The 16,430-nt window shown below is 36.7% G+C and overlaps 1 protein-coding gene and 1 pseudogene across 1 annotated transcript; one reads left to right on the forward strand and one right to left on the reverse strand.

Moving 5' to 3' along the window:
- Positions 1-7: 7 nt before the first annotated feature.
- Positions 8-16,403, forward strand: LOC111337429 (ubiquitin carboxyl-terminal hydrolase MINDY-3). Its single transcript, XM_088740172.1, has 15 exons — positions 8-152; positions 3,925-4,004; positions 4,906-4,975; positions 5,442-5,612; positions 8,620-8,704; positions 9,319-9,433; positions 9,977-10,050; positions 10,538-10,617; positions 10,860-10,930; positions 11,352-11,432; positions 12,400-12,472; positions 12,613-12,685; positions 13,121-13,208; positions 13,691-13,774; positions 15,604-16,403. The coding sequence occupies exons 1-15, from the start codon at positions 38-40 to the stop codon at positions 15,745-15,747; spliced, it is 1,404 nt and encodes a 467-aa protein (XP_088596298.1). The 5' UTR covers positions 8-37; the 3' UTR covers positions 15,748-16,403.
- Positions 485-2,593, reverse strand: LOC148719222 (uncharacterized; annotated as a pseudogene).
- Positions 16,404-16,430: the final 27 nt, after the last annotated feature.

The raw sequence follows: 16,430 nt of genomic DNA on the forward strand, positions 1-16,430 counted from the left end.
TTTCACGGTTCGCATTGCATTGTAGGTTATTTTAAACATGGCGGACGACGAAGACGTTTGCCGGGTCTTGTCGTGTGAAAATTTTGACGAAGTTTTAAGTCTTGTCTGGGGAGCAAACATAAAAGAGGAGATATTCGAAAGGTGGTCTCAAGGTATTGTCTCCAAATATTTTTTGGGTATAGGTAATTGATCCCTGAGTGAAGCTATGGATGGTACATTTTCAACTTTCACTTTTAGTAATGCCTTCCGTGACATCGACATAATCCTACATAACCTTTGGATCGAAACTCTTACATTTGAAAATCTTGGTTGTCTAATTAAAACAATTTTTGCAGTCAGATATATAGTATCGGATCTGAGCAGTTTTTTAGTGGGGGGGAACAAATTTAAAGATTTGTATCAAATTTTTGGGTCATCCTTGGTGTAAAAACCTGACGAGGTTTTCTTTGTTTCATGAGGTATTGTTCTGCTGTACACTATTGTTTATAATGTGGATATATCAACAAAGTTGAAATGGTAAATTGGCCACCGTAACGATTACAAAAGCTGACGTTTCGAGCGTTAGCCCTTCGTCGGAACGAATAGAGGAATTGTGGGTTGTGTGTGCTTTTAAAGGTAGAAAATGGAGCTACGTTATTGTTGGGAACATGGTAACGAGAGAGACACAATGTGGAATTAAAAGCGTTTGTTAATCCCTGTGGGATTTAGACTGCCGGTTTGAAAGATGAGCTTTTGTTCAAGAGTTTTACGGCTTTCCATGCTACCTAAGTGTAAGGAAAGACCGAAGATTGCCATATGTTGCTTAGAATGATGAGGTAAATTAAAGTGTCTAGCAACTGGTTTCAATGTGTCCTTGTCATTCTTTTCCACGTCGCGAAGGTGTTCTCGGAATCGGTCACCTAGTCTTCTGCCTGTTTCACCGATGTATATCTTTTTGCAGTAGGTGCAAGTTATGCAATAGATTACATTGGCGGAGGTGCACATGAAGTGATCGGTGATCTTAGTGGATCGTTTGGGTCCCGATATTTTATCAGTGTTGTGAATGAAAGGACACGTTTTGCATTGTGCACGAGTGCATTTAAAAGTGCCTAGTTGGTCATCAGTCTGAAAAGAACTTCTGACCAAAAAATTGCCTATGTTTTTGTTGCGTTTGAATGAAATGAGCAGAGGCTGCGAAAAGTTAGTGCTTGTCTCTGGATCGTTTTGAAGTAATTTAAATTTTTTAAGAATGATGGATTTGACTGAGTGGTTGTGAGGGTGAAATGTGAGAGTGAATGGATTGTGGTCGGAATCTTCCTTTTGTGATGTTTGTAGTGCTGAATGTCAATCAATAAGTTGGGCGCGGTGGTAACCCGCTTGAACAACAGAAACAGGGTAACCATGTTTATCGAAAAACTGGCACATTGACTCTGATTTGTGGTGGAAATCAGAGTCATCACTACATAAATGGTGAAGTCTTAGAAACAGAGAAAAAGGAATGGAATTCTTAACGTGAATTGGATGCGAAGACGAATATAACAAGTAATTATGCGAGTCTTTAGGTTTGTAATACACACTAGTGCATAAACCGTTGCCTTCAATTGAAACTTTGATGTCCAAAAAGGATAACGACTGGTCAGAAATTTTCCAGGTATTTTTCAGAGCAGGGTGAAAAGAATTGACTGCGGTTATGAATTGAGTCAGCTCCTCTCTGGTAGAGGAGGTAGCGCTAATAAAGTCGTTGATGTAGCAACCATAGAGTTCAGGTTTGGAGCCATTATATTGGCTGAAAAATTGGTGTTCGACAAAACCTACAAAAAGATTGGCATAGCTAGGTCCCAGTCTTTCAAACCAGCAGTCTAAATCCCACAGGGATCAACAAACGCTTTTCATTCCACTAATTTATTTGTGTTTCTCTCGTTGCCATGTTCCCACCAATAACATAGCTTCATTTTCTGCCTTTAAAAGCACACACAACCCACAATTCCTCTATTCGCTCCGACGAAGGGCTAATGCTCGAAACGTCAGCTTTTGTAATCTTTACGGTGGCCAATTTACCATTTCAACTTTGTTGATATATCCAAATTATTTCATTACCCCCACCAACACAGCCCCAAACAGTTTCTTTAGAAACCATCAGCCTTTATTCTATTGTTTATAATGTTTTGTTGTCTTTATTTTACATCACTCGTGAGCTTCACAGGTTTTTACACCGAGGATGAGCCAAATGTTTGTAGTTGTATTTTTGAGAAATCGCCAAATTATATAAAAAAATCAAAGGAAAAGAGTGATCTAGATATGTTTCAACTTCAATCTCTACTATTGAGGATTATGTATGAAATTTCACTATGTACATTTATCACATTTTGAGATTCCAAAGAGGAACGTAACCCTCGGAAATTGTCTTTAAATAATAAATCATGAATACCAAGCACTTATTTGAGTATTGCCTAGCAATCTTGCGACTTACCTGTTACATGATACACTTCTGTTAAAAATATGGCTGCACTGAAGCTATGTGAATTTGAACTAAAGCACCAGCTGTTTGTGAACTGCACAGTCTAGTTCCTATAATTTGAGTAAAAATTCTGGGATGCCTTTCAGGTGCAGCCATTTTACTGACAGAATTGTTTTGGACTTAATGATGTGTAAAGTCACACATTACTGTTATACAAAGGTTTTTAAAAAGATGGTATAAGAGGTGCTATACGTTGGTCAATTACAACATATATGAACTTTTGGAGAAAAGCAACAGACGCCTTTTTTATAACCTCAAACATGATGAGCATTCATTAAAAAGCCTACTCCCAAGGTACAAAGACTATATTGTAAACATTCGAAGGAAATCCATTGTCAGGCCCAGCATTAACACTGAACGTTTTAAACATAGCTTTTTTAATAGATTAATTTTTAAATATAGTCCAGCTGTGTAAACACCCCATATGTATTTCTAATCATTTTTAATCATTTTTATTCAATTTAATCATTGTAAATTTTCCTTTCAATATATATTTTTACTGTAACATCAGATATGTAATTTTATTGGATGGTTTTTTAATAAAGACAAATTTATTTTATTTAATAAAGACGAATTTATTTATTTATTCTCTAGGCATGTACTAAGACCAGGAACACCGGAACACCCCGGAACAACAATAACATTTATTTATACCACAAAGAAATAAGATAAGAAACATTAAGAAACTATATATTTAGTGCCTGCTTCTAAGCTCTTTCATGTTACGTGGGTAAACAAATTACATCTACATTTTATTTTTTTACATTGTCAAATTCAGTGTTCCTGGGTGTTCCGGTGTTCCATGGTGTTCTGGCATTGTGTTCCTGTGTTCTGGGGTGTTGGGGTGTTCCGGTGTTCCAGGTTTTAGTACATGCCCATTCTCTAATGCATTTACCTTTCCTTTTTAGTTTGTAATCAGAAGGTGAATCTTGATTGGGTGTCATAAGCCTTTAACTTCTAAGAGTTGTAAACATCCAACTCTCCCCAACAGTATCACTCCAATTATATTGAAACCCTTGATTGTTAGACAAATTCTCCTTGTAAGCACCATAGAAAATGTATGTAAAACAGTATGGAGAACTTGCATACTGATATAAGGGTTTAAAGAGTGTGAAACAAAGACAATGAGGAGCCCAACCCACCATAACGAATTGAAATAAATGAAATAAAAAGGATCGGGGCTCGACAGTAATGGAAGCCAACTAGCCACAGACTAGTAGCAATTCAGTTTTAGCTGGTGGTTTTTGACTTCCACAAGCTAGTTTGGGTAGTTAACAAGCTGAAATTGTTATAATATCTAAATTGTCACTAGCCACTTGGCTACAGTAAGTTGAAAAGTTAGTGTGGAGCCCTGAAGGATGTGTATGAAATAAGTAGACATGCTTGATATGTAATGGTTGTGTCTTCTTGTGTTGTATTTCTTGTAGGTTTTCTCTTTTCTACATTGGAACCAAGTGCTCTTATTCAGGAACAAGGAGGACCTTGTGCTATCATAGCATCTGTCCAGGTGAATATAGTACCATACTGACTCTCTCCAATGGACCGTAGTTAAGAGGATTAATGCTGACTTTTCCCAAGTGTGGAAAGGTCGAGGGTTCGAGCCCCGGCTGGACCAACACTCAGGGTCTTAAAATAATTGAGAAGAATTTGCTACCTTTCTATAACATCAAGAATTGGTTAGGTATTCTAGTCTTCTTGGATAGTGATAAATAAATGGAGGTCCCGTCTCCTGCAGGGTTGGGGTAGGAGACGTTAATTTCCCACACACGAGATTACTGTGTGATGGATGTCCTCCCCTGGGGTGGGATGGGTGGGAGAGTGGACTAGCACAAATGGTTCCTATGTTCCTTTCTAGTCCTTCCCCACTCCAAAACTTAATGCAGTGAAAATGGACTAAATTAAATTAAATTAAGTGGTCTCACTTGCAAGTTTAACTTGTTTGCCTCTTAACAGCTGGGATTTTTAAAAATTAATGTTACATTAATGTTATTCCAGGGGATTTGTTAACATTTTCATTAGGGAGGCAACTGGTTTTTACAAGCAGGCAAAACTTTTTGACCTGAACTTTTTCATAAAATGAACTTTCCTCTAGATGGTCAAACCAGGTGAGCAAAATCATCGTCACAACCAGTAAATTTGCCTAGTGCTCAGCCCTCAATAAAACCCTTGTTACAGGTATTCTATTGGCACATTCATTTGAAGTATCCATAATTAGCAAATATATACTAGGAACAGAATGATGCTTTTGAGTTCTTGTTTGTTCTTTTAAGAAATATTAAGAAATATTAAGTCTCCTAGTGACTGTTTTTGCATTAATTTTATCTAAGAAGTGACCAAGCCCTTTGAGTTACAGCAGATTCATACAGTTTTATATAACATGGGTTCTTATTTCTTTATTTCATTTTCAGGCTTTCATTTTAAAGAATATCCTTTTTGTAGAAGAAACACCAGCCCCTGATAACTGGAGACAACTCACAGGTTAGTTTTTTTTGTTGCATGAATTAAATAGCTGGCAAGGTTCTTGTAAAGAAAATGACAATCATGCTTTTTCCTTCTCAAAAACTGTAACTTTCATGGACCTTTGGATTTTAGAAGTGAAAATATAATGGATATATACCCTTAAATCTAGCCTTCTGGAAATTAGATAAATTACATGTAGTTCAAGATGTCACTGACTCTCCAGGATAAAACTACTGCTGCAGTGACATCATTGTTGACAAAATTTTAGGAATTTGTTTTCTTGTTCAAAATAATTGTATACTTAATTTGTAGATGACTACTTTCTTGATTCTTGTAAACTGTCTACTTGAAATTTTTATTAGAACTGTGGAGGAGATTGAATATTTTCAGGAGTCATAATCAGGAATCAAATCTTACCTTAAACAGTGCATAGGATTACTGTCACATAGCATAATCTGTCACTTGGTTCTGTTAAATTCAACAGATGAGCAAGCAAGGCAATTACTTGTTTGCTCTCTTTGTGAGATGCTTAACAATGTCAAAACTGAGAAATTTACCCTGGTGTTTCTCAGGGATCACCTGGTGTTCACATCGTGTATGACAGCTGAAAAGGCAGACACAGAAAGTGAGGAGCGTGCTTCATCTAACAGTCCAGGTACTAATTGGTTTATAATAAGTCTCTGATGGCTGATTTTTTTCTTCTCTTGTAGGAATTGATAGGGATTATGGAATCATTTGAATGTGTGTCACTAGTCATAGTCTCAGAAATCCTTTCTCTTAATCGTTTTTGACTGTATGCTGTCAAATGCAGTTAAATGTAATTTTATGGAGTTAACAACAAAGAGTATCTATTTGGTGTTCTGTTACTAGTAGTCGATGGTTTTTGCATAAGCGCATGCGTGCTTTGAGCATGAATTTTCAGCATTATTTGGAGTGGCGGCACATCGTCCAGGCAGTTTTTCTTACCCCCTTCCCTCCCTCTTTCCACTGTGTATTCAGTGTGATAGGTGCCTGTTTCCTTTTCCTGCATGGGGGCTCATGGCTGGGTTGCCAGGATTTGTTAGCCATAGAAGCAGTCTCCATCTAGGGGCTAGCTGTGGAAGCTCTTGGATATCACAGGCACACAACCTCCACTTAGCAATGCTGAATTAAGCACAGATTTTGATTTGCTCTTATGACCCATTGGAGGGCAGATGCTCACTTAGATAAGGTCATAATTAGCAAATTTTTGCTCTGCTGTCATATTTAATGTATCATATGTTGCCTTGGATTTGATCACAGAAGGTGTCAAAATGCAGTAAGAATGTCTGTTTCACACTCTGCCTTGCCTTGTTTGCCACTTTTTTGTTCTCAGTACATTCTGAATATCAATTTGGCTGTGGTGCAGATTTAAATTATTCGCAAGAATACTCATCATCTTTTGCGAGGGCAATCCAAGAATAAGCGATGATGTAGAATGACCCACAAATATACAATAGCGGGTGCACTCCACATTATCCTTCGAGAGAAAAGAAGAATAAATAATATGCTGCCCATTATAGGAATGCTTTTCTGTAGATTTTTGCTTATTCATCAGCACTACTGTACTAAAACAGTTTTCATCAGTACTACAGTACTAACAGTACTAAACCTCTCGCGAGCAAGCATGAATACCTACGTACTAGCGTACTAACTACAACTCTCGAACGAGCAGGAATACCTACGTACTAGTGTACTAACTACAGCTCTCGAGCGAGCAGGAATTCCTACGTACTAGCGTACTAAGTAAACCTCTCAAGCAAGCATGAATACCTACGTACTAGCATACTAGCATACTAACTAAACCTCTCAAGCAAGCATGAATACCTACGTACTAGCGTACTAACTACAACTCTCGAATGAGCAGGAATACCTACATACTAGCATACTAAGTAAACCTCTCGAGCAAGCTTGAATACCTACATACTAGCGTACTAACTAAACCTCTCGAGCAAGCATGAATACCTACGTACTAGCGTACTAACTACAACTCTCGAACGAGCAGGAATACCTACGTACTAGCGTACTAACTAAAGCTCTCGAGCGAGCAGGAACACCTACGTACTAGCGTACTAACTACAGCTCTCGAGCAAGCAGGAATACCTACGTACTAGCATACTAAGTAAACCTCTCGAGCAAGCATGAATACCTACGTACTAGCGTACTAACTAAACCTCTCGAGCAAGCATGAATACTTACGTACTAGCATACTAACTACAACTCTCGTTCTTTTCATGCATACCATGAAATTGAACATTAATTTGATTTAGTCTGTGAAAAAAGGAGGGCAGTTTGTGTTATTGAGAAAAAGAATACTGTTAAAATTGCACTTGCAAAGTTTTGGAGTTAAATTATTCATATAGATAATTATGTCTTATTAGATATTTTGTTGTGTAGTATCGCTGAGTATTTTTACGAGTTGTGCCGCATTTGCGGTATTTTGTGGTACTCGGTAAGGACAACTCATCACGGCTTGTTGCTCATATGTTGAGAACGTTAGTACTGTAGTACTCGGTCCGGACATTTCATTACGGCTTGTTATTCATTCGTGTAGTGCGTTACTACGTTAGTATCTTAGTACTCGGTACGGAAAACTCATCACGGCTTGTTCTGAATTTGCTTAGTACGTTAGTACCTTAGTACTCGGTACGGACAACTCATCACAGCTTGTTCTGAATTTGCTTAGTACGTTAGTACCTTAGTACTCGGTACAGACAACTTATCACGGCTTGTTCTGAATTTGCTTAGTACGTTAGTACCTTAGTACTCGGTACGGAAAACTCATCATGGCTTGTTTTGAATTTGCTTAGTACGTTAGTACCTTAGTACTCGGTATGGACAACTCATCATGGCTTTGGAAGGTTTATTACTCAGCCGTAAGACCTATTTGTTTTATCTTCTTTTTCAACCGATTATTTCCTAAATTTATAATTCCTTTGTATAGATGTAGATAAACAAATAAAAGAAAGATAGAATTTTTAGGTTTATAATGGGCAAGAACAGCAGAACTTAAACAAGTCTGATCAAATCGGCTTAATTTTAATAGTATGTTAATCATCCGCACTAAGCGAAAAACAAGAAATAACGAATCCTATTTTGGGCATGGTCTAGAAGAATATGATTAACCCAATCATACATCAAGACCTAACCCCCCAAGGCTGGAACTAACTTTTCATCTTACTAGCCAAGTGGCTAGTGACATCTTAGATGTTTTTAGATGTTACAACAATTTCATTCTGTTTACTAGCCAAACTGGCAAGTGGAAATTGAAAAACCACCAGCCAAAACTGAATTTCTACTAGTCTGTGGCTAGTGGGCTACCATTAGTGTCGAGCCCTGCCCCCCCCCCCCCCCCCCCCAACCATACATTTAAAGCAGAAACCAGAAAACATTGCGTTTTTACTTTCATGTGTCTTTTTTCAAACATAGGAAGAAGTAATAGCAGTATAAATTGTCTGCCCAAACATGCTGCACACTTTTTGACAGTCAGGGTCACATTCAGCTGCGCCTTGTTTGCCACTTTTTTGTTCTTATAATTACATTTTGATGTCATCTGTGGTCTATAACTGAACAGCAGCACAGAAACACCAAATCCATTTGTTAAGTCGTTGTGGGTGTTTTTTTTTTTTTTTTTTTTTTATCAGATTCCAGTTCTCCTGATTACCATAAATCAGTCTGTGCCACAGAGCTTACTTCATTGTCCAGTGAAAGTTTCCATACAAAACTTTGGTATGTCTCTTAGAGAAGAGTTTGAATTATTTATATGTAACTATTAACAAATGGTAAACACCACAGCATACACTATTGAGTTATGGATGCACGCGGGAGGTTGCTAAGCACGAAAGAAGCGTAAGAGTCACTCGAGGCGATAGCCGAGAGCGACTCTAGCTTCTTGAGTGCTTAGCAAACCTCCCAAGTGCATCCATAACTCAATAGTGTATGCTGTGGTGTTTACCATTTGTTTTATAACATAACATTAACACATTGTGGCTAAAGAGTTCCCTTTTATTTAACAAATCTTACGCAACCAGAAAAAAACAAGCGCGCACGGAAAAATAGTCTTTGCATTTGCTCACGTCAGCAGCATACACCCATGGGCAAATGGGGGACGCCAAATTGACCAATCAGAGCGCGCGCTTTACTTTGGTTATGTTATCATAATAATTCAAGTACAAAAAGTACAAATACAGATCTAGTACAAGTATCTATGGCATCCTGAAATGGAACTTATTTCCATGAAAAAAGTATGACTGAGGATTCCATTCTGGCCACAGGTCTGAAAAAGAAGTGTGTATAATTAAAACATCTTTCAACTCATAATTAATATTTATTTTTTCTCACAGTCAGGTTCAATGCCATGCTTCAGAGGATGTCGCACAAGTTGTTAATAAAAACATAGCCATGCTAGAAGGTCGCTTTGGAGTGCTACTATTTCTATATTCAGTGTTACTGACAAAGGTACATTAACTTACAGCAACCTGTCTTGACCTGACTTTCCTGGATATATCTTTGCTTCTTTGCTTAACCCTAAAAGTGACCAGCATCTTATTTCTCTTTGTAGTAATACTGCCAAATCATTCATAAAGATCATGAGAAAAAAATGGAAATGATTGCCAACCTAAGAAGGTTTCAATTGATTGTTAAACAAATTCTTCTTGGTAGTTCCAAAGGAAATGTATAAAGAAATGTATGGAGAATGTACATTCTGATGTTAGTATGGTAAAGGGTTAATGAATAGGAGACTGAAATTTGTAAATTTAATACTGTTGATTCACAAATTCAAAACCTGTTGCGAGGACAGGTTAAGGTAATTTTCTCCGACATTATTTGTACAATTCTAGAATCTGAATCCTAAATTATTTTGCTGGCAGTCTTATGAAACTCTGTAGGATTTATTTTGATAAGTTTACCATCAGGTATTGAAGGAGATTTAGTACTGAAAAGTAGAATCAATATGTAAGTTAAGGTATTGCAAGTTAAAAAATTTGTTTTTACTGATAGGGTTTAGAAAATATCAAGTCCGAAATGGAAGATGTGGGTGAACCACTGGTGGATGAGAGTTTTGGTCATGGAAGGTTTGTTACAAGAGAGATCATGGGAGTGAAATGGTTCACAGACAGTGTACTTTACAGTACTGTATATTTTTCTATGATATAGAACTAATTATTTCTTTCCTTAATCCTTTTACTCCCTGCAGCGACCAAGACATACTTTCTCCTTACAATATTAATATGTTTGATAATAAATATTAGAAGAATAAAACTACGGCGTTTCGAAGTCATCTTGACTCCATTATCAAGTAGGGGTGTTAGTTGTAGATCTCAATTAGACTAGTGATGAGAATATAGTAAAATATCAATTCTAATAGAGATCATCATTAGATCCAATACTAAATTCCCAGTACTAAAATGATAAGCAGTGTATGGCAAAAAGAAGGGAGAATTACTAGTCTAAGAGAGATCATGGGAGTGAAATGATTCACAGAACGTGTACTTTACAGTATTGTATATTTTTTTATGTTATATGCTGAGAATAAATTACTTTTCCTATTTCTTTCTTAAGTCAAACCCTCATCAACCTTATGCTGGCTGGCTATAGTGTATCAAATGTGTGGGATTCTTCAAGAACACTTTCAGGCCTGGGTAGGTGTTTGCAGTATTTTACTAGTGACAAAATCAAAATCTTTTCTGGCCAAAAGTTGATGAGAAAATGAAAATGGGAAATTTAAAGAAAAATATCAACTATAATGGATGATTGACCATCAAATTCTGAGATCTCAAATGAAAACAAATTTTTCAGCTAAAAGTGCAGAGAATTCACAATCATTTAGATTTTGGGATTAAAAAGGTCAAGGTATATGAAATGGCTTTCTTTATTTCTGTAGAATTAAGAGGTATTCCTAAGCAGTCTTCAATAGGATTTTTAACACTTTTAGAAGCTCATCGATACTGTGAGGTGAGTTTGTAAGCTGGCCTTGTCCAGCCAATTTTTATGTCTGTGCTGCATTGCTTTAATTTGTCTAATATATCTTTGAGAGTGAGTAGCATCAAATTTCTCTTTTAACACAGTTTCACCCCTGAATCCAACATTAAAATCATGAGATTGAAGGAAACGATCGCCAACTAAAGAAGCTCTTGATTGTAAAACAAGTTCTCCTTGTCAGCACCTTAGGAAATATATGTGCATTCTGATGTTAGGCTGTAAAGTGTCCAAGCCATTTCTGAAAATATTTTTCTATGTCCATAGTTTCTTAGTATGCTGATAAAGTGCTATTTGTTCTATTTGTTAACAAGTTAAACGTTGTAACTCAAAGAATATTTTGATGTGATTCTTATTCCTTCTTTTTTCTATTTTTTTTGATAATATGATATCACAGGTTGGGAACTTTTTGAAATCTCCAATGTATCCAATATGGCTTCTTGCTAGTGAAACTCATCTTACAGTTTTTTTCTCTCAGGTAAGTTAATCATAACAAATATAAATTTATTTTAATTAGCTGTTTAATAGTGTTCCCACTATTGTTAAGATTCCTGATTTTACAAGCATGTGGCAATAAGGAGTATTGTATAGCCATGTTTTGTAGATGGGATGTTTTTCCATTCCAAGATAACCCCACCATCGTGTCAGTGTTCTCATTTATACTCAAGGAAGGAGAGAGACAATACACCAATGAAGTGTCCTACCAAAGAACGCCAAAAGGTGTCCCCTGTGTTCTCCCTTATTTTAAACACGGCAGGCGAAAGAAATTTTCCAACTGGTGGACGGATCCTTTTGTACTTGTTGAATTTTCAAGATATTCCGAGCATTGCAAGGCAATGATAGAAGGTACACGTACTTCAGGGTGGAGGCACGGTGGCCTCATGGTTGGTGCGCTCGACTCCGGATCAAGTGGTCTGGGTTTGAGCCCTGGCTGGGACATTGTGTTGTGTTCTTAGGCAAAACACTTTACTCTCACAGTGCCTCTCTTCACCCAGGTGTTTAAATGGGTACCGGCAATTTAATGCTGGGGGTAACCCTGCGATGGACTGGCATCCCATCCAGGGGGGAGTAGAAATACTCCTAGTTGCTTTGTGCTACAGAAACTGGAGTTAAGCACCGGCCTAATGGGCCACTAGGCTCATACACGTACTTCAGGGGGTAAATTGTACTTGTAACAGCTTGAAAACGAAACACTGTTTCAAGGGCTGGAACCTAGATGGTTTAATCCAGAGTCAACTCTGTGAAGCCTCAGGCTCCCACATGTTTCATTACTCCTGAAGTGGATTTATTTAATGGTGGGATTCTCAACAGGAAAGAATTGATTACATTGTATGTAATTAATGCACATTGTATGTCTCCCCATTAGGTAATCTGATCCTATGGAATTTGCAAAGTTCTGCATATTGAAGAATGGATGCCATAGACACTTTCTTTTATTATTTCAGGAAAGAAGTCTAACTGGCTCAGAAAGTGAAAGAGAAAAAGGGCTGAGAGTTTTTAAATCTCATGACCAGCAAGGTATTGAAATATTCAACAAACTGATTTTAAATTATTAATAATTCTAATAATTTCAAGATCTATGTATATTTATTTAGCTGGATCTGAAATGAAATTTCTGCAATGTTCACAAAATTTCTTATTTGCTATCTCTTGAATAGACAATGGTTTCATAACAAGTGATCAACTTGGAAGTGTCCTAGAGGATCTTGATCTTGTTTCTGATCCTGAATAGTAAGTTACTTCTTATTACAATTGCCACATCTGCCATTTGCTTTTTAGAGCAATATTAATTTCAATTGATTTTCAATTGAAAGGTAATTGTGGTTTGCTTTAGTTTTGCTTTACTTTGCATTCTGATTGGTCTAGCAGTTTTCTCAATCAATGAAATTCAGAACTAATAAAAATGATTTGGGACTCGGTCACTCACACGTTCGCTTGCCATTCCGTTCACTGTTGGAACGGCTACCGTTAGGAACGTTTTCGCGTGAGAGGTCACATTTGTCTGATTGGCGGTTGTCAAATGTATTTTCCATCTCTAACTATCCAAGGCTAGCTCCTTATATGAGGGTAATCTGAAAATTGCTTTAAAAAATTTATTACTTTATCATCTTTTTAAACAGTACGTCAATTTATGATTTGCTGATCGTGTGCTTCTATTTATTGTAGTGTATCCTTTATGAAAGAACGCCTTGACCAAGATTCTATTGGGATCATTCTTCTGCAGAATTTCCTGGCAGAGTTTTTCCCTGGAGAGGTATGTAGTTCCTTTTTAAGGTTTATTAATGTCTTACCCTTACTAATCAGGAACCATGTTGCATGATGTGTGATGCATTAGGTGCCTGATGCATGAATCTTTTAAGGGTTTGAAATGTGCATTGGAAAACTTAGTCTGTCACACAAGTCCAATCTGCAGAGTTTTAAGGCAGAAGGTTTAGATCCCATTAAGGTTACTTCCCACCTTCAGATGCCCCCAAAAAATTTTTCTTTTATTTGACTAAATTGAAGTCAACCATTTTACCTAACATTCCCCCCCCCCCCCAAAAAAAAAAATATATATATATATATAAAAAATCTGCAAAAGTGTCCAAGTTATTTAGAAAAAAGTATTTTCAAATAAAAGATAATAAATCAGGAAGGTGTCATCATCTTGTACCTGGGCAAGCCCCCTAGGGGAATTTTTTGCAGCAACCACTCCTTCATATTATTTGCATCTGTTTGTTTCACATCTGGTTGCAGGATTTACTAGCAGATGATGTTAAGCCATTTAAAGCTTTTCACTACAATGGACTTGGATTAAGAGAGGAAGATGGCACTAAAAAGGTAGAGGTCATTGAAGTTTGAATAATTAAACGCTCCTTAAATGTTATGACTGTAAAGAAGACAAACAAGGTGGCTTGATGCTGTCTTCTGGCATTTTAAAATACATTGTAGCTTGATAACAAGAGATGCATACAATATGATAATAATATGTGGAACCCATATAAAATTGAATTATATTTTTAAGAAAGCAATAGACCACTTTTTCTATTTGTTCACCATTGTAATAATCCACTTAGAATGTTGAGAGAACACAAGAAGATTTTAAATCACTTGCCTCTGACTCCTTATCTTTGCTTTGACAAATTTGACTAAAATTATCCATAGTCGACAAATCCATGAACATTCACTAAGAAATTCTCGCAGTAATGAACCCTACCTACTTATGACCGCCTCCTGGTTAGCTCAATTGGTTAGAGCACTGGACTGTTGTGCGGGAGGTCGAGGTCGATGGTTCAAGCCCTGGCCGGACCAACACTCAAGGTTTTAAAATAACTGAGGAGAATGCACTACCTTTCTATAATATCAAGAAATGGATAGACATTCTAGTCTTCTCAGATAAGGTCGAATAAACCGTAGGTCCCGTCTCCTGCATCTATTAATTAGTTAATTTGGTTAGGCAGGGGACGTTAAAGAACCCACTCACGAGATTACTGTGATGTGGTCTGGCCTGTTTACTGGGAATTGGGCTGGGGGGGGGGCATCTTCAAATAAGTTTCCTTCGATTGTTTGTAGACTGCTGATGCACTCCGGCCAAAGTCCCCCGAAAAGTGTTGTGATGTGCATTTGATCATATCCACATGTTAATTTGCACAATATAAATATTAAATTATTATTATTATTATTATTATTATTATTATTATTATTATTATTATTATTATGAGCTCCCTTGGCGTTTTCTCAGATAAATGCTCTACGTTCTTACACATGATGAATGACATAGGCATTGCCAAAAAGCAGCAACTTTACATAATCAAGAAAATGATAAATATAGCTATTAGAGCAACATATTACGTCTTTTGTTGTAGAAATAGGAATTGGGACAACCCAGATTTGATGCAATTTTGATTTTTGTGTGTGTGTTGAATAAGCCAATCTCAAGCAGCATTTGTAAATTGCCTATACGTAGTGAGATTTACAATTGTACATTTAAAAACACAAATAAAGTTTCCATTATTAGTATGTAGTGGAAAAAAGGCCTGAAAAATACTCAGGCCCGTATGGGATTTGAACCCAGGACCTCTATGATACCAGTGCATAGGTCATGGGTTCAAATCCTGTACAGGCCTGAATTTTTTTCAGGTCTTATTTCCACCACTACATAAGTAGGATTCATTACTGTGAGGATCGCTTTCATACATTTCATGAAACCACAGTACACATACATGATTTTCATAACACAAAATTCGCTTGATTTGACGAATTTGACAAAGTTTTGCTACTTTCAATACTGTGTGCATTTCTGGATATTTCTCCAACATCTCTGTCAGTTATTTCATAAGGACCTAGGAAAGAATAGGCCATTTTACAGTTGTGTACTTAGTTGCCAAGCCTTTGATTCAGAGTGAGGCTGAAGGTATCATAACAAGGTCAACCCTAGCCTAACTCCCATTCAAAGGCTTGGCAACCAAGCACACAACTGTAAAATGGACTATTGTTGATATGAAAACATATTCCTTTAGCAAGAAATTATGTGGTCCAAATTATATTTATGAGGATTTGAGTGATGAGGATGATGAAGGATGTTTTGTTAGTTAACCTAACATCTTATAAAATTATGTTCCAAATTGTCTATTTGTTTTGATAAACTGTCTGAAAATTTTTCTTCAAAGGTTATATACACAGAAGGACTTGCTTCCATTGAGCCATCAGACTTCAGCCGTATAGCAGAACAACAGATTGTTTCTTGTCTAAAGACCAAGTGGCCAGGAGTATGGCTGGAGTGGGAAGGGAAACATGTGCCATCATTAAATTGAAAAAAATGGCAGTTCACCACTTGAGATCTATCCATCATATTAATGACTTTTTTATGAATGGTGTAATATCCTCCTTGCTTCTCTTTGAGAAAGCAATGAATCATGGGTTATATAGTCAGTCTTCATTTTAGGAGACCTGTTGGGTTGACTTACCAAGCAATCAACATGCTGTTTTAATGATGCTTTGGTTGGCAACACTTAAGCTCTCCTTGGTTGAAGCTCTATTTTCCTTTGCAAGCTGTTACAGCTTAGCGAATTTGTGAGCTTGGTGGAGATAAAAATATTTGTGTTTGCATTGCAACAGATGTTAGGCTGTAAAATGATGTGAACCGTGAATCTTTGAAAGTTATTGAATTACTGAAACAGACAATCCACTCTTACTACATTTGTTCTAAAACAGGAGTAAAAGAATATTCAGGAAAGTGAATTTTACCCTTGGATTATCCTGGACAAGTGATTTAAATTCACTTTCAATCTGGTATTTTTGTTGTGAAATTTAAAGATTTATTGATGGAAAATATCTGGAAAAAGTATCTATTATTATTTAATTGGTTATGTCTTGTTATTATTGGCATGTGTAAAATGTGAATTATTTTTATCACGTTATTGTACACTTCTCAGAGCATTGCATAAATAAACAAACAAAAATCTTCTAACTTCGAGCAAAGTAAAGGTTACTTGTA

The sequence above is a fragment of the Stylophora pistillata genome, chromosome 12, assembly GCF_964205215.1.
Source record: "Stylophora pistillata chromosome 12, jaStyPist1.2, whole genome shotgun sequence".
Lineage (NCBI taxonomy): Eukaryota > Metazoa > Cnidaria > Anthozoa > Scleractinia > Pocilloporidae > Stylophora > Stylophora pistillata.